At 45.6% G+C, this 18674-nt stretch overlaps 1 protein-coding gene across 1 annotated transcript; it reads left to right on the forward strand.

Moving 5' to 3' along the window:
• Window positions 1-8534: 8534 nt before the first annotated feature.
• On the forward strand, window positions 8535-16879 carry si:ch211-233m11.1 (NLR family CARD domain-containing protein 3; the record flags this gene model as incomplete). The annotated part of the gene is made up of 8 exons (XM_053876030.1): window positions 8535-8574; window positions 9846-9915; window positions 10800-10882; window positions 11080-12898; window positions 13736-13912; window positions 15548-15724; window positions 16469-16642; window positions 16741-16879. Coding segments are annotated over exons 1-8 (2679 nt in total), but the record flags the coding sequence as incomplete, so codon positions are not given.
• Between the last annotated feature and the right edge of the window lie 1795 nt (window positions 16880-18674).

The following is an 18674-nucleotide window of genomic DNA, read 5'->3' on the forward strand; positions in this document are numbered from 1 at the left end:
CGCACCAGTTGCAGCAGTAGGTGTAGAGCGATAGCTCATCAAAGCTAAGCAGGGGTCTGGCTGTTTTAATATGCGTTTAGCAGTTTGAACGGCCCGCTCTGCAGCTCCATTTGCTTGGGGGTAGTGAGGGCTTGAAGTAATGTGAGTAAATCCATACTTCTTTCTGAAATCCTGGAACTCTGCTGATGTGAACTGAGTTGCATTATCACTGACTAGTTCTAGAGGAATTCCCCACCTCACGAACATATGTTTCATCTTGCCGATGACCTGTTTGCTTGATGTGGTGGTGAGAGATGCTATTTCAATGTCTCTTGAATAATAGTCCACCACAATGAGGTAGTTTTTCCCATTCAGCTCACATAAGTCAGCTCCGACTCTCTGCCATGGACCCTCAGGTAAGGGAGTTGTCACCAGTGGCTCGCGTCTCTGCCTTGGCTTGTGCTTGAGACAAAAGTCACATGATGTTACTTGTTTTGTTATTTGAGCTCCAATACCTGGCCACCAGACCGTCGCCTTAGCTCTCTCCCTACACTTAGTCAGTCCCTGATGACCCTCATGCAATTGTTTTAGAACATTTGTTCTGAGTGCTTTAGGAATAACGATCCGATCATCATAAAGTACCAGGCCACTCAGTTCTGATAGGTGAGCTCTGGCAGAATGGAACGCACGCAGTGGTGCAAACTCAGGCATCCTCTGTGGCCACCCCTTTCTTATGTGTGAGATCACCAGTTGGAGTTCCTCATCATCCCTTGTAGCTTCCCGTACTTCTTCTAGTTTACTTGACTTGATTGGCTTATGTTTGACAACATTGTTGATGTAGGCTTCCACATGACTCTCTGTGTCTGACTGGTCGTTTCCCTCCAGTGGGTGTCTGGACAATGTGTCTGCAACGATCAGCTGTTTCCCAGGAACATGCTTAGCCACAATGTTAAAGCGCATGAGGCGCATCAATAGCATCTGACATCTAAGTGGTGTCTTGTCGATATCATAAGTGTTAATCAGTGGCACCAAAGGTTTGTGATCGGTTTGCAGTTGCACACTCCCCATGCCCTAAATATATCTGGCGAAACGTTCACATGCCCACACCGAAGCCAAGCACTCCTTTTCAATTTGGGAATATATTTTCTCTGCGTCTGTGAGGGTGCGGGAACAGAAGGCAACAGGACGCAGTTCTCCATCGTGGTCTTGTAGCAGCGCAGCTCCCAGCCCATAGCTACTCGCATCTGCACTGACCACTGTTGGCCGGGCTGCATTGTAGTAACAAAGTGCAGGCGCGCTGACTAACGTTGCCTTTGCTTTATCGAATGCCTGCTGTTGAGGCTCACCCCAGATCCAGACGCTCTCTTTCTTGAGTAAACTGGTAATTGGATGTAGCATTGTGGTCAGTCCTGGAAGGAATTTTCCAACATAATTTATCAATCCCAACACTTGTCGTAACTGTTCTACATTTGTGGGGTTGGGCATCCTGGTGATAGCCTCCACTTTGCTTTTGTCTGGTTTGACACTGTCCGCGCTTATGACATGTCCAAAGAACTGTAGCTCACTCCTTTTAAAATGACACTTAGCTCTGTTGAGTTTGAGTCCTGATGCCATAATTCTCTGTAACACTGCATCCATGCGACGGTCATGCTCTTCCTCACTTGAGCCAAAGACTAGCACATCATCCATCACAACAACCACACCATCCAGGTCCTTTAACAACGTGCTCATTAGTCTCTGAAATATTTCGGGTGCAGAAGTAATCCCAAATGGAAGACGTTTAAAACAAAACCTACCCATGATAAATGTGGTTAACTTCCAGCAGCTGGGATCCAACGGAATCTGCCAGAAACCACTTGAGGCATCCAGAGTCGAGAACACTTTGGCTCCAATTAGTTTTGTAGTAATATCGTCCAGTGTGGGTAATATGTAGCGCTCCCGCTTCACGACTTTGTTCAGGTGCTTCAGGTCCACACACACCCTGACTTCGTCTTTGTTGCGCTTTGGGGCTGGGACCATTGGGGCGCACCAGTTGGTGGGCTCAGTCACTTCCTCAATGATCCCCAAATCTAACATGCGCTTCAATTCTTTTTCAACTTTGGGGAGAAGCGGAAAGGGGACCCTGCGTGGTGTATTGACACTGTAGGGTACAGCATCGCTGGTCAGCTCTATCTTAACTGGCTCACAGTTCAGTAGTCCCATTTCTCCAAACAAATCTCCAATCAGACATTTTTTTTATTTCGTTAACTCTCGCCACCAATCTCATCTGCTTTGCCACTGTTATCCAATGTGTGTATTTTCCTCCTTTATACTTTGTCTCAGCTCTGAACTTCCCCACACAAGTGGGTTTTCCACCTGGACTGGACACCAACTGCCTAGACCGCACTAGTTCCGGTTTGGGCTGTAGCTGGTTATATGCTCTCTCTGATATAACTGTAGTGTCTGCCCCTGTATCTATTTTAAAATCGACCATGCAGCCATTCACTTGCAGCTCAACGTCCCAGTCAGTATCTGACCCTGACTCTTCTATGATTGTGGGGTTTTGATTTGCCACGCCTCCTTGGAAAAGTCCGCCAATGAAAAATGTCTCTTCGTCAGAATCCATTACCGACTCTGTTCTGACTTCTTTTATCATCCTACTCCTACACACCACAGCAAAATGTCCTTTCTTATCGCACTTCTTATTATAAGCGGGACACTGCTCACTTTTACTATGGCCTCTATTGCACCGTGGGCAGCGTCGACTCTCCTCGAACCTCTGTCCTTGTGCTTGTGCCGGCGCCTGCTGTGTCACGTCGCAGCTCCGCCTCGCTCTGCTGAACTTTTTGTGTCTCACCTCATTCAATCCACTCTCCACATGCTCCGCACTCTGTTGTTTAATTTGCTCGTTCTGCCGTGCAAGCTGAATGCTCGTTCCAACGTTAAATCAGGTTCTAGGTGGAGTTTTTGTGACACCTCCTTGTCCCGTATTCCGATGACAATCCGATCCCGGATATGCTCATCCTTAGCGTTGCCAAACTCACAGTGTTGCGCGAGCTCATACAGGCTCTGCACGAAAGCTTCCACTGTCTCTTCCATCTTCTGTGTTCTTCGATGGAAACACGCGCGGTCGTGGATGACGTTCCGCCTTGGGACGAAGTGCTCGTCGAACTTCTCCACCACCGTTTTAAAGTCATATTCCGGATGTGGCATTGCCTCTGAAGCAGCCGGAAACACGAACGAGGCATATATTGGCTCCACATCTCTTCCCATCGAATAAAGAAGTGAATTAACTTGGACTTCCCCACTCTCACGGTCCAATTTTGAGGTAAAAACGTTGTCTCCAAATCGGCCACTCCGCCGGAACGGAAAAATCAAACGGCTCTGGAGGACCAAACTTCGCCATCATCTGTTCAATATTCCCGTGTCGACTTTACTTCTGACACCATGTCATGAGAAGAGACGTGCTGTGTTGGTTTCTATGATTTATTTGAGTCACAACAGTTCACAGGTAGCACACGTGGATTTCTGCCTAATGGAAAACCCGCTCCGGTGTCTATAAACTGACACACATGTCACCAGCCACTACGGCAATCACATTAGGACACAATACAATTCTCACTACAACTACAATCACCCAGAAGGACCAGCACCGGAGCTGCTGTCTGCTGGACTGGAGAGTGCAGACTGGAGGCTGGAGACTCTCAGGTATAGACAGAGCAGCAGAACTCACTGACTGAGCTCTAAAGACCTTCAGACTGAACATGTGATCCAGAAGCAGACAGTGAGGATGTGAGTGTGTGACGCTGCTCAGACTCTTCATCTGAACTGAGCACATGAATCCAAACACATGACATGTTATCCTGCTGGACACCAGTGGAAGCACCAAGGAGACAGTTCATACTCAGCAGCTGTTTAGAGATGCATCTTTGTTATCATCAACACAGTCATGAGAGAGCCGTCCACTTAGCAGCAGGAGATAATAGTCCTGAAACATCTGAAGTCACATGGATCTGCTTTCTTCCTTCTCTCTCCTTCTTCCTCCAGGCTGGACAATCGTGGACCACAGTGGCTATAGATTTGTGGTTATCAGCTTCTAGTGGAGCAGCTGTGTTCGTGGCATCACGGTCGCATGACAGCTAACATCACATCTTCCTTTGGAGGAACCAGACTCAAAACAGGAGATGGTGCTCACTGAGCACAAAATGGTAATATTGTGTATCTGGAATGAATTTTAGATCTTTAAGTCCATCTCATGACAAATCAGAGCAAAAACAAGAGTGTTGCATTTATATTTTTGTTATAAAGAATTTGAGTTGTAGGATATTATAAAATTGTCGTGCATGACTAATCAACTGAATACAGTATGAAGAGAAGATTTGAAATCCATCTTTTATTGGTGAACTGTGCTTCATAAATGAAATCCAAATGTAAAGGTCAAGCACATCCGCAAACCAGTTAGGCGGGTAGCCTTATTCAAAAATGTAAAACAAATACACCGATTCAGTTACATAAATAAAATTCTGAAATAAAATAAATAATAAAAAATAAAATAAAGACTGGCTTAAATAGGCACTTAAGCTCAATATAGCAATTCAAAAATGAATAATAGAAGTATAATACGCCTCTAAATGAGGCAAAATGAAGAACCGTCGATACTTATAATTAATTGCGTTAATTTTTTTAACAATAAAATGACAGCACTTGACCCTGACTAATGGCCATCCATTCTTGCATAATCAATACTTGGAGTTTGCCAGAAGCTCTGGCTTGGCAGACCGCTGGAGGACGAGGGCGATGTGCAACTTGAATGAAGAAGTTCCTCAGTCACTATCACACTTGGATGTGCAGCGAGTGGAGCACTGGCACGGCTTCATGGGTGGAGGAGAAGCAGGAGTCTTTGCAGGAAACTTGAGCAGGAACCGTCGAGGAAGTTGGTTGTAGTTGTTTGTAGGAGGCAATGGAGCCAGAAGAAGCGGCATAAGAAGGGATAAGAGCAGAAGAGGCGTACCCTCTTCAGTCAGGGCAACAGAGAGCAACAGAGGGCAACAGAGAGAGAACCTCTGTAAACTGGGTCTTTTAAACTCTCATGAGGAGTCTCATTGCCCAGTTTTGATTGGTTGAAGGAGTTCCATCACCTGTTGCTGATTGGACAAGGATTTCCAAGCCTGGCCTTCCTCCTCCCCTGACGAGGTCGTAAATTCCAGTCTGCAGATAGGAGATTTTGATCCCACCAGTACCAGAGTTTTATTTGACAATAAAACACTACCTGAGTTGTAAAGTTGCTCACAATCTGTCAAAACTCTCCCATCTCAATTTAAGCATTCAAACGACACCAAACATGACCATTCTAGCGCATGATCTTCTATAATGATCAATATAACAATCGACCATTCATGTCAAGTTGAACATCTCATGTTCAGGACATCTGGTTTGCTTGAACATCCTGTGGGAATTATGGGTTAAATGGGAAACAAAGTCCTTTTTCAGAAATACTCATTAAGACACAATCACATACAAGTCTGTCTTTGTTCATCTGGAACCTGGAGAAGGGGGAAATTGGGTGTGTGCCCCCACCAAACTGGGTTCACGAGTTGGTCAGGGTTTTTCCTCTTCCTCACAGCATCCTAGACTGTTGGTCTATTTTTCTTTATATATACATATATATATACTTGTGTATAATCAGGTCCATTCGAGGACGCGCAGCGAGGAGAACAAAAGAGAAAACAGAAACCCTACAAAAAGGAAGAAAGAAAAAAAAACAAATTGATATGCATATATGTCTAGAGGGAGAGAGAGAAGAACAATTAATACTAATAAATTGGAATACCAAAAACCAACAAAAAAAAAAACAAAAAAACACCCGCGTATACAATGGTAGAACAAAGTAAAGGTGAAGTTTCCTTCAGGGAGAGCTACAGCAGTTTAGATTGTGATCGTGGGAATTTGGACGGAATCTTCCTCTAGATCAGTGGTTCTTAACCTTATTGGAGGCACCGAACCCCACCAGTTTCATATGCTCATTCACCGAACCCTTCTTTAGTAAAAAATAAAATGTGATTTTTTTTATGTCCAGCATCCTCGAATGGTACAAAAAAATCCAGGGCTTTCTTAGCAATAACTGGATACTTTTCCATTTGTTGACATCAAAACGTTGAGAGCGTTGTCGTTCTGAAGAGTTGCTGTTGAACCTGGCTCTGCTGAAGTTCAATGATTTCGTCGAGGTATTCATCATTGACATCTGCTGTCTCAATAGCAAACGTGAACAGCTGTCTCACCTATGCTGGATATGATGCTCTTGTAGGGAAGTATCCATCGAGAGACTTCACACATTCCACTACAATTTTTAATACTTCTGCCATTTTGGGCGGCAAGGTTTTTGTTGCCAACGCATGCCTGTGCAGAATGCAACGCATAACAATGATGTTCGGTGCATCGGCTTTTACTTGCGCACCAAAACCAGACTTTCTTCCCAGCATCACTGGAGCTCCGTCCGTCCCATGAAAGGTTGTTGTCTCTGAAGAAGTCATCCACAAGCTTCTTCACATCGACTGCCTTAGTTGTTGTTGTAAGAGGCTTACAAAATAAAAACTCTTCTTTTATCATGTCGTCTTTCACATAGCGCACAAAAACGGCAAGCTGGCTTAGATTGGAAACGTTGGTGGTCTCGTCGAGTTGAGGGCTGAATTTTGCCGGGCTTGAAATCAGATCCGTGACTCCCTTGAGCCAAGACGTCTTTACTCATGCACTCTATTCTGTCGCTGATGGTGTCATTTGAAAGAGGAATTTGGGATAATTTACCTTCTGCTGCTGTTCCGAGTATCAGATTCGCCATTTTTAACGCAGCTAGTTTTACAAGTGTTTCGCCAATGGTGTGCGGTTTGCCCTGCTTTACAATCAGATAAGCAACTTCGTTTGTTGATGGGTACAAATCCAAGAGCGGGCAGAGTGGCTTTTTCGTCGAATCTCGCTCTCTTCACCTTGAATTCAGCAAGCGTTGTGTTCTTGTATTCCTCATCTCCATGCAGCTTCAAGAAGTGTTCCTTCAGTTTTGCAGGTGCGAGACTAGAGTTGCTCAACTTGGCATTGCAAATCATGCAGATGGGACGCTGACTCCCGTCACGTTCCGTGATACATGTAAATCCATGTTTTACATATTCGTCCGACCACTTTCTTTTTTTGCCCGACATAGTTAGCATGGATTAAAATATTCCGTAAGAAACCACACGACACACCGACAGTCACATGTTGTGGCGGTTGGAGGTGGACGTGGGATCAGCGTCATTAACGCTAATCCAACGTCACTGACGCACACCACTGGTCAGACGGAGGGTTATTAAAGAAGGTGTTGTTAAACAGGAAGCGATACGCTGGCAGCGCGTCCACTCCTTTACAGCCATTTTACAACGTGTCATCACCGTGGGTAAAAGTACCAGTTCCCCGCCGCCACGTCGTGTGTCCGTACGGCGATCGACCCTTTAGATCGCCGGATGCAGGAGCTTATTTGCCTGGATCTGCGCTCGGGAGATAACGGGTTAATTCCGGTGTGTGGTCCCGACTGAGAAGGAGGTCTCACTCTTCTGCTTATCCAGCGCTCTCAAAGCGGACCGGTAGGGAGTTCCACTCAGACACATATACAGCCCTCTCTAAGCGGTCTGATAGGGAGGTCTCACTCTGCTGCATAAACCAGCGACCTCAAAGCGGATCGGTAGGAAATCTCAGAGCAGGACACTTTCAATGACTGTGCCCACTAACTGCAGACTAGACTGAGGGGTGGACCTCTGCGGCGGAGGCTCCACCGAACCCCTGATGCAGCTCTTGTTAAACAGCAGGAGGCTGGGTTGAAGTGGAGCAGGAAGTGGTCGTGGATCAGATCAAGGTCTCAGTAAAAGGACTAGACCTCACTTTCATCTAACTACATGATGTAGAAAGTCAAACATTCACATATGTATCTGTATATCCTTGTGCAAATGTCTACGCAGTATGTTTCCAGAGACTGAGCTCGGCTTATCATTGCATCCACACCACTCCACACTGTGAAGTTGGCAAAGGGAAACTTTCCATTCCAACAGTTTTCTCTGCCACACGCTGTCAGCAATTGCGAATTGTTTTTGTAGTTGATGGTATGTTTCAATAATGGTGGAAAATACTTATTACTTTGGCTGTTTTGCCCAAAACGACAGCAAAAACAGTTGTTTTGATCAAAGCATCTGGATTTAGAATGGAGTGTGATGAAGTTGAGCTTTGGACAGGTGCGGCAGGTGAACTCTGAACAAGACTGTTCTTTCCTCTGTTTGAAGTGGACTTTTGACCAAAGGTGTGAAACTGAGACGTCATGAACCTTGAGGTGGGTTTGGGTTCATCCTGGTGGTCTGGATCATTTCAGCAGGTGAGGAGTCTAAAGTCACACACAGACACACAACATGGCTGGAACTGGACTTTTGAAAAGACACACATCTCTGTTAATCTTTTACAGGACGCCCGTCTTCCCTCACTGGGCGTGTTCCTCTGTTGAGTGTGTTTCGGTGAGCAGGATTAGAAGCAGCTGAGCTCAGCTGGAAGATTCACTTGCAAACATGGACATACGTCTTCAGACCACAGGAGAGCTGCACACAGGTCAGTGACATTCAGACTGGCCACACAAGAGGGTGAACGGATGAACCAGTAGTGTGGTCCTGAGGTGAACGGATGAATCAGTAGTGTGGTCCTGAGATGAACGGATGAATCAGTAGTGTGGTCCTGAGGTGAACGGATGAATCAGTAGTGTGGTCCTGAGGTGAATGGATGAATCAGTAGTGTGGTCCTGAGGTGAACGGATGAATGAGAAGAGACTAATTCTCCACTGTCGATGGAAACTCAGCTGATAATGCGTTGACTGATTGAATTGAATGAAAGAAGAAAACATACAAAACAACAGGAAGTGAAGTCAAGTGAACAAAGTGCTTAAGGAGCTTAAAGAGCTTAAGCTGCTCTCATATCAACACAATCAGGGTTTATGACTCTCCTGACTGTTATAAACATGGACTGTGGACAGGTGTGGGAGCAGCAGGTGACCTCCGACCCTGACTGGGTTGTGGACTGCTGACAACCCTGACTGCTGAATTACTTCCTCTGATCTTGAATCTTTGGACTGAAGCAGTAAAAAGTGTCCTTGTGGCAAGAAGCTGTATGGTTTGAGAGGCGCACAACAACACAGTAAAAGTAAAATTGCACATTTGCAAGTCAAGTTGTGCATTTATTGCGACAATAATGGCTAGTCAGACATCATGTGATGCAGCAGCAGCATGTTCCGCTCTCAGTCAGTCTCAGTGAGTGAACACATGAGGCCCTGAACACTGAAGAGAGTTTGGGGCTGCTTCAAGATTGGGTTGTTAGTGAGGACACTTTCATAGAGCAAGAGGTTCCACAACACAACTTAGCTCCATGTGAACAAAGTGTGAGGTCTTTACACAAGTATGTTGCTATGACTACCGAGGGAGGAGTTTGGATCTGATTCATGAAGGTGTTTGAAGTGCAGCAGTCATGACTGTCACCCACCTGAGGAGTTCAAGTGTGTGCTCCTCTGTCAGGGCTTCAGACTCCAGCCCTAAACAAACACCACAGAAATCAGATGTTTGATGTGAAGCCATGAATGATCCGAGGCTCAGCATGAAGTTGAGCTGATACTCAGGTCAGTGAGGTCACAGAGAAGAAGGCAGCAGGTTCTTCCATCCACCATCAGATTGCACCATATTGACCACCAAGTTGACATCACATGCGAGGGGCTCTTCTGTCAGTGTCTTCTTTCTTCTCTCATGACTTTATTCTGCTGCTGCTCTGAACTTGATGACTGAAGTTTGCTTGTTGACAAGAAGCACCAGTGATGCTGCTGTTGTGTTGGTGTGAAGGTGTGGGCAGCGAGGAGGAAGCTCGTCCCATTCTGGGTGAGGACCATGGCACCGAGAGCAGAGCTCAGAGGTGAGAAGATCAGTCAGATCAGTCTCCAGTCAGAGCTCCAAACACTTGAAATAATTTCCCCATTGCAACTTCTGTGTGCTCAGATCAAAGCCACTCACATCAAACGCTGATGGACGAGGACACGGACCTGGACCTGCTCCCAGCTGTCAGTCTCTGAAGAGTGACTGGTCTATGGCTCCTCCTCTTTATTTCAAAGGTGGACTTGAGTCTTCAGGAGAGAGGTGAGCTCTTCTGTCCACTCTATGACTCTATTGATGGTATTGTTGGGTCTGTACAAAGGTCACTGAGGCTCCTTCACTGTGAATCTGAGTTGGTCCTGCTTTGTCTCGTTCATCTGATGTTGCTTTTACTGGTTCTAAAAGCTGATGCAGATGGTTGAGGAGGAAAGTCAAATAAGACGAGAACAAGCAGCAAAGTGTGCAAATAAAAGAATGTTGACATGCCTGAAGAGGGTGAAGAGTTTGGAATCTAATGTGATCCATCAACTGTGAGCTGCACATGAGAGTCATGGAGTCCGGCTCTGAACACTGAGAGCCTTTTCACTGCCTCACTTTCATGTTCTTCACAGAGGGGATCAGCAGCTCACAAATGTTTTCAGTCTCCAGTGTGTCCAGCAGCATCAGGCAGATCTGGACTCCACACTTCAGGTACGTTCAAGTGTTAGCTCCTCCTGCTAACTCCAACAGCTGCTAACTCACCAGTCAGCTGCTCCTGCTGCTTCATGGAAGCTCTGAGTCCCGGACAACTAAACCTGTTTGGAGAAGAGTCTGGATTGTAGCACTTCTTGTGCTCTGACTGATCCTGGAGATGTTGATTTTCATGACATCATGTGACCTGGAGTCTGCTGAGACTGGGACCTCTTTTGTGACCTGTCGATGACACAGTTCCAACAGGTCCAGGTTAGACCTGGACAAAGACCTGCCTCCCTTCAAGAGATTTGAGAGCAGGATTCTGGGGACCTCTGGAGGTCAGCACATGATTAGGTCACATGTTTGTGTTTCAGCTGCTGGAGGAGACCAACATAAACATCCGGAGGAGCACGAATGTGCAGAAGTTTGCTGATGATCTGTGGAGCAGTAAGAGGATTTGAACCTTCAACCTGCTGAATATCTACAAGCTTACCATCTAGAATCTTCTGTTCACGTGACTTCTCTCTTCATTCAGGAAGTGGTGCTGGAGTTTATTCAGGGCGACTGAAGAGGAGCCTGCAGAAGAAGTTCCACAATGTGTCTGAGGGGGTCGCTATAGCAGGGAGCTCTGCCCCTCTGAATCAGATTTACACAGAGCTCTACATCACTGAGGGAGGTACAGACCAGGTCAACCAGGAGCACGAGGTCCGACAGATTGAAGCAGCAACCAGGAAGCAGACCAGACCAGGAACTACCATCAGACAAGAAGACCTCTTTAAAGCCTCACCTGACACAGACCGACCAGTCAGGAGCCTGCTGACGAAGGGCGTGGCTGGCATTGGGAAGACCCTCCTGACACAGAAGCTGACTCTGGACTGGGCTGAAGACAAAGCCCACCACAACTTCCAGCTGGTGTTTCCTTTCACCTTCAGAGAGATGAACCTGCTGAAAGAGAAGAAGTTGAGTTTGGTGGAACTTGTTCATCTCTTCTTTCCTGAAACCAAAGACTCAGGACTCAGCACCTTTGAAGGAGTCCAGGTTCTGTTCATCTTGGATGGTCTGGATGAGTGTCGACTCCCTCTGGACTTCAACAGTCGGGTCCTGACAGAAGCTACAGAGTCCACCTCAGTAGACGTCCTGCTGACCAACCTCATCAGAGGGAAGCTGCTTCCCTCAGCTCACCTCTGGATGACCACACGACCTGCAGCAGCCAATCAAATCCCTCCTGAGTATGTGGACATGGTGACAGAGGTCAGAGGGTTCACTGACCTCCAGAAGGAGGAGTACTTCAGGAAGAGATTCAGAGATGAGGAGCAGACCACCATCATCTCTCACATCAGGAGCTCACGAAGCCTCCACATCATGTGTCACATCCCCATCTTCTGCTGGATCACTGCCACAGTTCTGGAAAACATGTTGAAGAGCAGAGAGACCGGACAGCTGCCCAAGACCCTGACTGAGATGTACATCCACTTCCTGGTGGTTCAGGCCAAGGTCAAGAAGCTCAAGTACCATGGAGGAGCTGGGACAGACACAGTTTGGGATCCTGAGAGTTGGGAGATGATGGAGTCTCTGGGAAAATTGGCTTTTGAGCAGCTGCAGAGAGGAAACTTGATCTTCTATGAATCAGACCTGACAGAGTGTGGCATCGACATCACAGCTGCTTCACTTTACTCAGGAGTCTTCACACAGATCTTCAGAGAGGAGAGAGGACTGTACCAGGAGAAGGTCTTCTGCTTCATCCACCTGAGTCTTCAGGAGTTTCTGGCTGCTCTTCATGTCCACCTGAAGTTCTTTAACTCTGGAGTCAACCTGCTCCATCCACAGCAGACAATAGGAAACAAGCATCACATCAAACAGTTCTACCAGACAGCAACAAGTGTTGCTTTAGAAAGCTCAAATGGACATCTGGACTTGTTCCTGCGCTTCCTTCTGGGTCTTTCTCTGCAGACCAGCCAGAGGTTCCTTCCAGGTTTGTTGACACAGACAGGAAGTATCTCCTGGACTCAGCAGGACACAGCAGAGCTCATCAAGGAGAAGATAAGGGAGAAAGTGTCTCCAGAGAGACTCATCAATCTGTTCCACTGTCTGAGTGAAGTGAAGGACACTTCTCTAGTGGAGCAGCTCCAACAGCAGCTGAGATCAGGAGCTCTCTCCACAGATCAATTGTCTCCAGCTCAATGGTCCACTGTGACCTTCATCTTACTTTCCTCAGTGGAAGATCTGGACGTGTTTGACCTGAAGAAGTACTTTGCTCCGGAGAGAGGGAGACGTATGTCCCCGAATAATTACCCTCTTTCAGAGGAGGCTCTTGAGAGGCTCCTGCCGATGGTCCAAGCTTCAAAGAAAGTTCTGTAAGTGGATCAAACACTGAAACCTGAAACACCTCTGATGATGTGAACTAGGGCTGTTGCGTTATGCTATTGATGATCATCGCAATATTAAAAAATGATTGTTCAATGTCGTGTAAACGGCACCATCTCCGACTGAAGCCAACATCCTGAACAGGAAAGTGAAGCGCTGACTCCTGGCGTCGCGTAGCCGCAGGAACTGGTTCCGCCATAGTTCCTGCTCTGAGTTTGCGCATGTCAACTAGACAGGAATCCTGATGGATGACAACAAGCACGGTGCCTGCTGTCGTGAGCCTTGATCCTCTCATCAAAGTGATTTCCTCATCCATGCTCAGCTTCTGAAGACTCGTGGTCATCAGCACAGAGCAGGGAGTGAAGGTGCTTTAGAATGACAGCGAGGCAGTGCTAAAATACCACCTACCGGCACGTTTCTTCATCCTCCCACAACTTGTGTCAGACAGTCAGGGAAGCCATTGATGGAGAGCGTTTGGATCAGGAGTCACAGACCAGCGTTGGTCTAAAACTCCAGAACATTGGACAGCAGAGAGAGTGAGTTGTATGAGCAGTGAAAGGAACTGTTCCAATCGGGTCTTCATTTTTAAACCTCAGTGATGACAGCATTGGAGTGGAGAGGCTTTTCTTTCCTTTGGGAACTGGAGAGGAAACACAACATCAAGTTCAAGATGAATTTCGATGACTGCAGCATATTTATTTACATTTTGTCAATATCGTCAGCGTGACGTGTTTTGCCCACGATAATCGTCAAGCACAAATCTGATATGGTTACAGCCCTAATGTGAATGAACATGAACATTTGATTTCCTTCTTCATTTTATTCAGACTGAGCAGGTGTGGACTGTCAGAGAGAAGTGGTTCCCTTCTGTCCTCAGTCCTCAGCTCTCCGTCCTCTACTCTGACACAACTGGACCTAAGCTGCAACATCAACCTTAAGGATCCAGGAGTGGAGCTGCTGTCTGCTGGACTGAAGAGTCCACACTGTCACTTGGAGATTCTCAGGTCAGAACACATCATCTGTCCAGCTACAGAGCTGAAATGTGAACGTCAGAGGTGGAGACTGAAACTTCCGAGAGTCACAGTTTTCTCATCAGTTTGCTCTTCAATGAAGGAGCTGTTTCTCAGTGGCATCAGTCTTCAGCAGCTTCCTGCTGTAATCATGTGTTTGAGATTCTAAAGCGGATCCAAGAAATTTTCCAACCTTCTCTTTCTCCAGATGGACCTTTCCATCAGCTCAGAGTTTGTTGATGAGTGAAACTATTCCCTCTTTGTTTTGAACTGCAGGAAAGAATAGATATGACGTTTGAGTTGAAGACTGGAGACTAAACTTTTGCAGAGGAAGTAGACAACCATGACCTTCATCTGCCGAAGTGTCATCTTGATCTACTTTCATCTCTGAATCTGAATATTGAAAAACGTCCTGTTCCACTTCATCTTGAGGATCCAAATCAGATCAACATTGCGTGAACACATTCACTTGCTCATGTTCCAAACAGCATGAATCAATGACTGAGTAGTTGCAATGAAAGTCTGCTCTTCTGAAGAAACATCTGCTGCACTGTATTCGAGTGGGAGGTGAATATGACGTCTCCTCTTGAACAACACTTGAGTCACTCGTTGATGTGTTGATGTGACTGTGTTGTTGTCTTGGTGTTTGATCAAGTTGATCCTGATGGAGACACACTGTGAGCACTAATATGAGGCAAGTGATTCTTTTGACCATGTCATAATTTTATCCATGATGCATATCAGGTTATGTGTATTTGTGCAGCGACGGAGGGTGTCGCCTCAGACCATCAACACCCTATATCAAGTTGTGCAGAACGATAAGGCAGATTCTTCTCCTCTGGAGAATGGGCCAAAGAACAGACTTCACTGACTCTGAAAAGTCAACCATTGTTGAACGTCTTTCAGAGGGATGCAGCACTCTTGAAATCTCTAAGATATTGGGGCGCATCACAGAACTATCAAACCTTCTGTTGCAAATAGAAGCAAAGATTTGAGAAGAATCAAACCTGAAGTTACCAGTAAGCCATTATTCTCCAGTGCTGCCATGTTCCACAACTGCAACCTGGAGTGTCAACAAGTACGAGGAGTTCAGTTCTAAGAGACATGCCCAAGGTAAGAAAGGCTGAAACCCAACCACCTCTGACCAAGACACACAAGTTGAAAGGTCAAGAATGGGCAAAGAAATATCTGAAGACAGATTTTTCAAAGGTTTTGTGGACTGATGAGAGTCCCTCTTGATGGACCAGATGGACGGGTCTGTGGTTGGATCAGCAACAGATACAGTTGTTTATTATTCTTACTTTAACATGTGAAACTAAACCAGAGAGATGGGAAAATCTTCATTTAGTTGCATAATAATCCTGCACACTACTCACTACTTACATATTTATGTTTGAGGGTTTCTTCACGTTTTGGATTTGACACTGGAGTTGTACAAGGAGCAAATGAATCCTCAAAAATATAACTTGCCTCATAATTGTGCTCACAGTGTCAAAGTGCTTCAAACATTCCACCAATAATGTGATGATGTGATGAGTTCAGTGGGTCATCACATCAAGTATTTAAAGTCTTGTCAAAATAGAGGAGAGAAAAAGTCTCACTTGTTGATGGCACTCGTCTCTTTCACAGCCTGAGACACTGTGGACTGTCAGTGAGAAGTGGTTCCCTCCTGTCCTCAGTCCTCAGCTCTCCGTCCTCTAGTCTGACACAACTAGATCTGAGTGAGAACGTCAACCTGAAGGATCCAGGAGTGGAGCTGCTGTCTGCTGGACTGAAGAGTCCACACTGTCACCTGCAGATTCTCAGGTCCGAACATGTTGATCAATATTTATTGACCTGGAAACACATTTAGAGACACTTCATTTCACTTCATTTTTGGCTCAGAAATTCACTTCCTCTTTTTCTTATCATTTTCTTATTTTTCAAAAGAAATGATCCACTTTTCTGAAGTCTTTTTGAAACAACATGAACTGTTTAGTGGCTATTTGTTGTCCATCATATTGATTGATGTTTGTCTCTTGATTTTCTCTTCTTGTCCAGGTGTTAACTACTTTACTACAGTTTGACTTTGTTTCTCTCAAGTCTCAACTTCTGCTTCACACATTCATCCAGGGGATTATGGCTTGATTTTGGTGATATTTGGGACAATGTTCATCAACTCCAATATAATAATCACCTCTGCAGCTCATGTTCAAAATATTGGAGCAGATTCACACACTTGTTCATCTGAGTCCCTTTCTCTGTTGTGTCCACTTAGTTTGACCTTGAAATTTTTTGTCATCATATCCATGTTTCTTTTCTCTTGTTGCTCATTTGACCGATAATGAGAGCCAAAAACACTGTGGCCTCACAACAGTCCCAGTGTATCAGACATGTTTGATCAAGTTGATCCTGGTTGATACAAAGTGCTTCAAATATTCCAACAGTAATGTGATGATGATCTTCTGAATGGAAAGAGTTCAATGGGTCATCACATCAAGTCTTGAAAGTCTTGTCAAAATAGAGGATTGAAAAGGTCTCACTTGTTAATGACACTCATATCTTTCACAGCCTGAGACTCTGTGGACTGTCAGAGAGAAGTGGTTCCCTTCTGTCTTCAGTCCTCAGCTCTCCGTCCTCTAGTCTGACACTACTGGACCTGAGTGAGAACATTCTGAAGGATCCAGGAGTGGAGCTGCTGTCTGCTGGACTGAAGAGTCCACACTGTCACCTGGAGACTCTAAGGTCAGAAAAACACATCTCCTCTCTTCAGTTCTTCTCCACAACTGGACGTTTATTCTGCTTTTGTGGTTTTAAAGAACACATTTTCTGCTTCATTACAGTCTGAGAGAGAGTAACATCTCAGAGAGAGGCTGTGCTTCTCTGGCCTCTGCTCTGACCTCTAACCCCTCCCATCTGAGAGAGCTGGACTTGAGCCGCAACCATCCAGGAGGACCAGGATTGGAGCTGCTGTCTGCTGGACTGGAGAGTCCAGACTGGGGGCTGGAGACTCTCAGGTATGGACAGAGCAGCAGCGCATGACATGTTCTCCTACTGGACACCAGTGGAAGCACCAAGGAGACAGTACAGACTGAGCAGCTGTTTAGTGATCCATCTTTGAGCCGTCCACTCAGGAGATAATAGTCCTGAAACATCAGAAGTCACATGGATCTGCTCTCATCCTTCTCTCTCCTTCTTCCTCCAGGCTGGAACACTGTGGGCCACTGTGGTTATAGATTTGACCTGAAGAAAGTGTGAGAAGTGAGTGTTTGATTGATCCATGAGAACTGCTAGACTCTGTCAGCTTCTAGTGGTGCAGCTGTGATGTTAGTGACATCACATCATCAACTCCAGGTCACTGGCCCTAACACTGCTCACCAACATGGTGTCCAGCAGAAGCCAGTGAGGATCTAAAGGCAGCAGTGTTGACTTTCCTCATCATCAAATATGGAGTCATTCACTCTCTTCAGTCTTTGACTCCAGAGTCACATTATTTTGGAAGATAATCACCTTCTCACTGGACTCTGAAGATCTCAGTGTTCTTCCACCATCATCACCACACCTGTCTTCTTCTGTTTTTATATGACAGTGACTGTCCTGGAGTCTGCCTCCTGGACAGAAAGTCTGTCACTATCAGAGAGGAGATGTCATCAGGAGCTCCGAAGTCTCTCACTGAGCAGCAGTGGTGATGAACTTTGACCTTCTCTTTCATTTGTCAAGACTGACTCTGAGTCTCAGGAACCCTCCCGTCTGCATGGAGAGATCTGAACATTGTTCTGCACTCTTTCAGAGGCATTCATGAGTTGAACCCCAATACACCAGTGTGATGTGGCCACTTTCGGAATCTGAATTCAGAAAGTGAAATATAATAAAAATCTAATGGCTCCTTGCTAATAGCGGCTACTGGTGCGATTTCAGTGCAATATTTGTCCTCGATCGAAAGTTGTGTCATTGGCAGAGTGAATAAATCAAGTTCTTCCAATGTGCATTCAGCAGATTTCTGGTGTAGGAGAGCCATGTTACTGTTAGGTTTTAAAATGTATCAGAGCTCCCTCTGAACTTCCTCTTGGCTCGTCTGCTTATTTCTTTTTTTGTTTCTACGTTTATTTGAGCCATGTGTTACTTCATCCAGGAGGGCGTCTCTTTGTCCTTTGTGATAAGACAACATATCCGAGGCTATGTTACCCATCGCTGATTTGAGATGGGGTTTCGCTATGACAATACCTCTTATGAACAGCGGTGATACGAAACAAAATATTTTTGAGAAGAGGGAACCGATGGCTGTACGTCACCGGAGCACCGTAGAAACCCGGCAGATCTCCTCTCACCTGTTTTTCATATTATTGTACAAATCTGCGGGTCGACTCACAAGCCTACATGAAACATCATGCTTGTTTATGACTCGGTCTGCAGAGGTGGGTTATCTCTCTAGTGTTCAATGATGAATGATGAATTCCAGACGTTGATACAAAGATTATATAATCTTCTCTCAAGTCAGTGGTCTAAAGTGGAGAGTCAGCACCATCTTTCAAAGGTGAAATTGACCGGTTTGTTCAGATCTGATTTAATTTGTAGCTGAATATTTTCAATGTGGTTTTTGGCAACTGGAAAATAGTATGCAGGGTTAAAATGTTGTGTGATTATATCCTAGTAACTACCTAGTAACTTTGATTTCCACCGCTCTTAAAAGCGGTGCATATGCATCCCCTACTCGTTGCGGTTTTACGACGTTGCTGTAACAGTTGACATGGTGAAATCTGCTTTTAAATCAACCGGA

The sequence above is a fragment of the Synchiropus splendidus genome, chromosome 9, assembly GCF_027744825.2.
Source record: "Synchiropus splendidus isolate RoL2022-P1 chromosome 9, RoL_Sspl_1.0, whole genome shotgun sequence".
NCBI lineage: Eukaryota > Metazoa > Chordata > Actinopteri > Syngnathiformes > Callionymidae > Synchiropus > Synchiropus splendidus.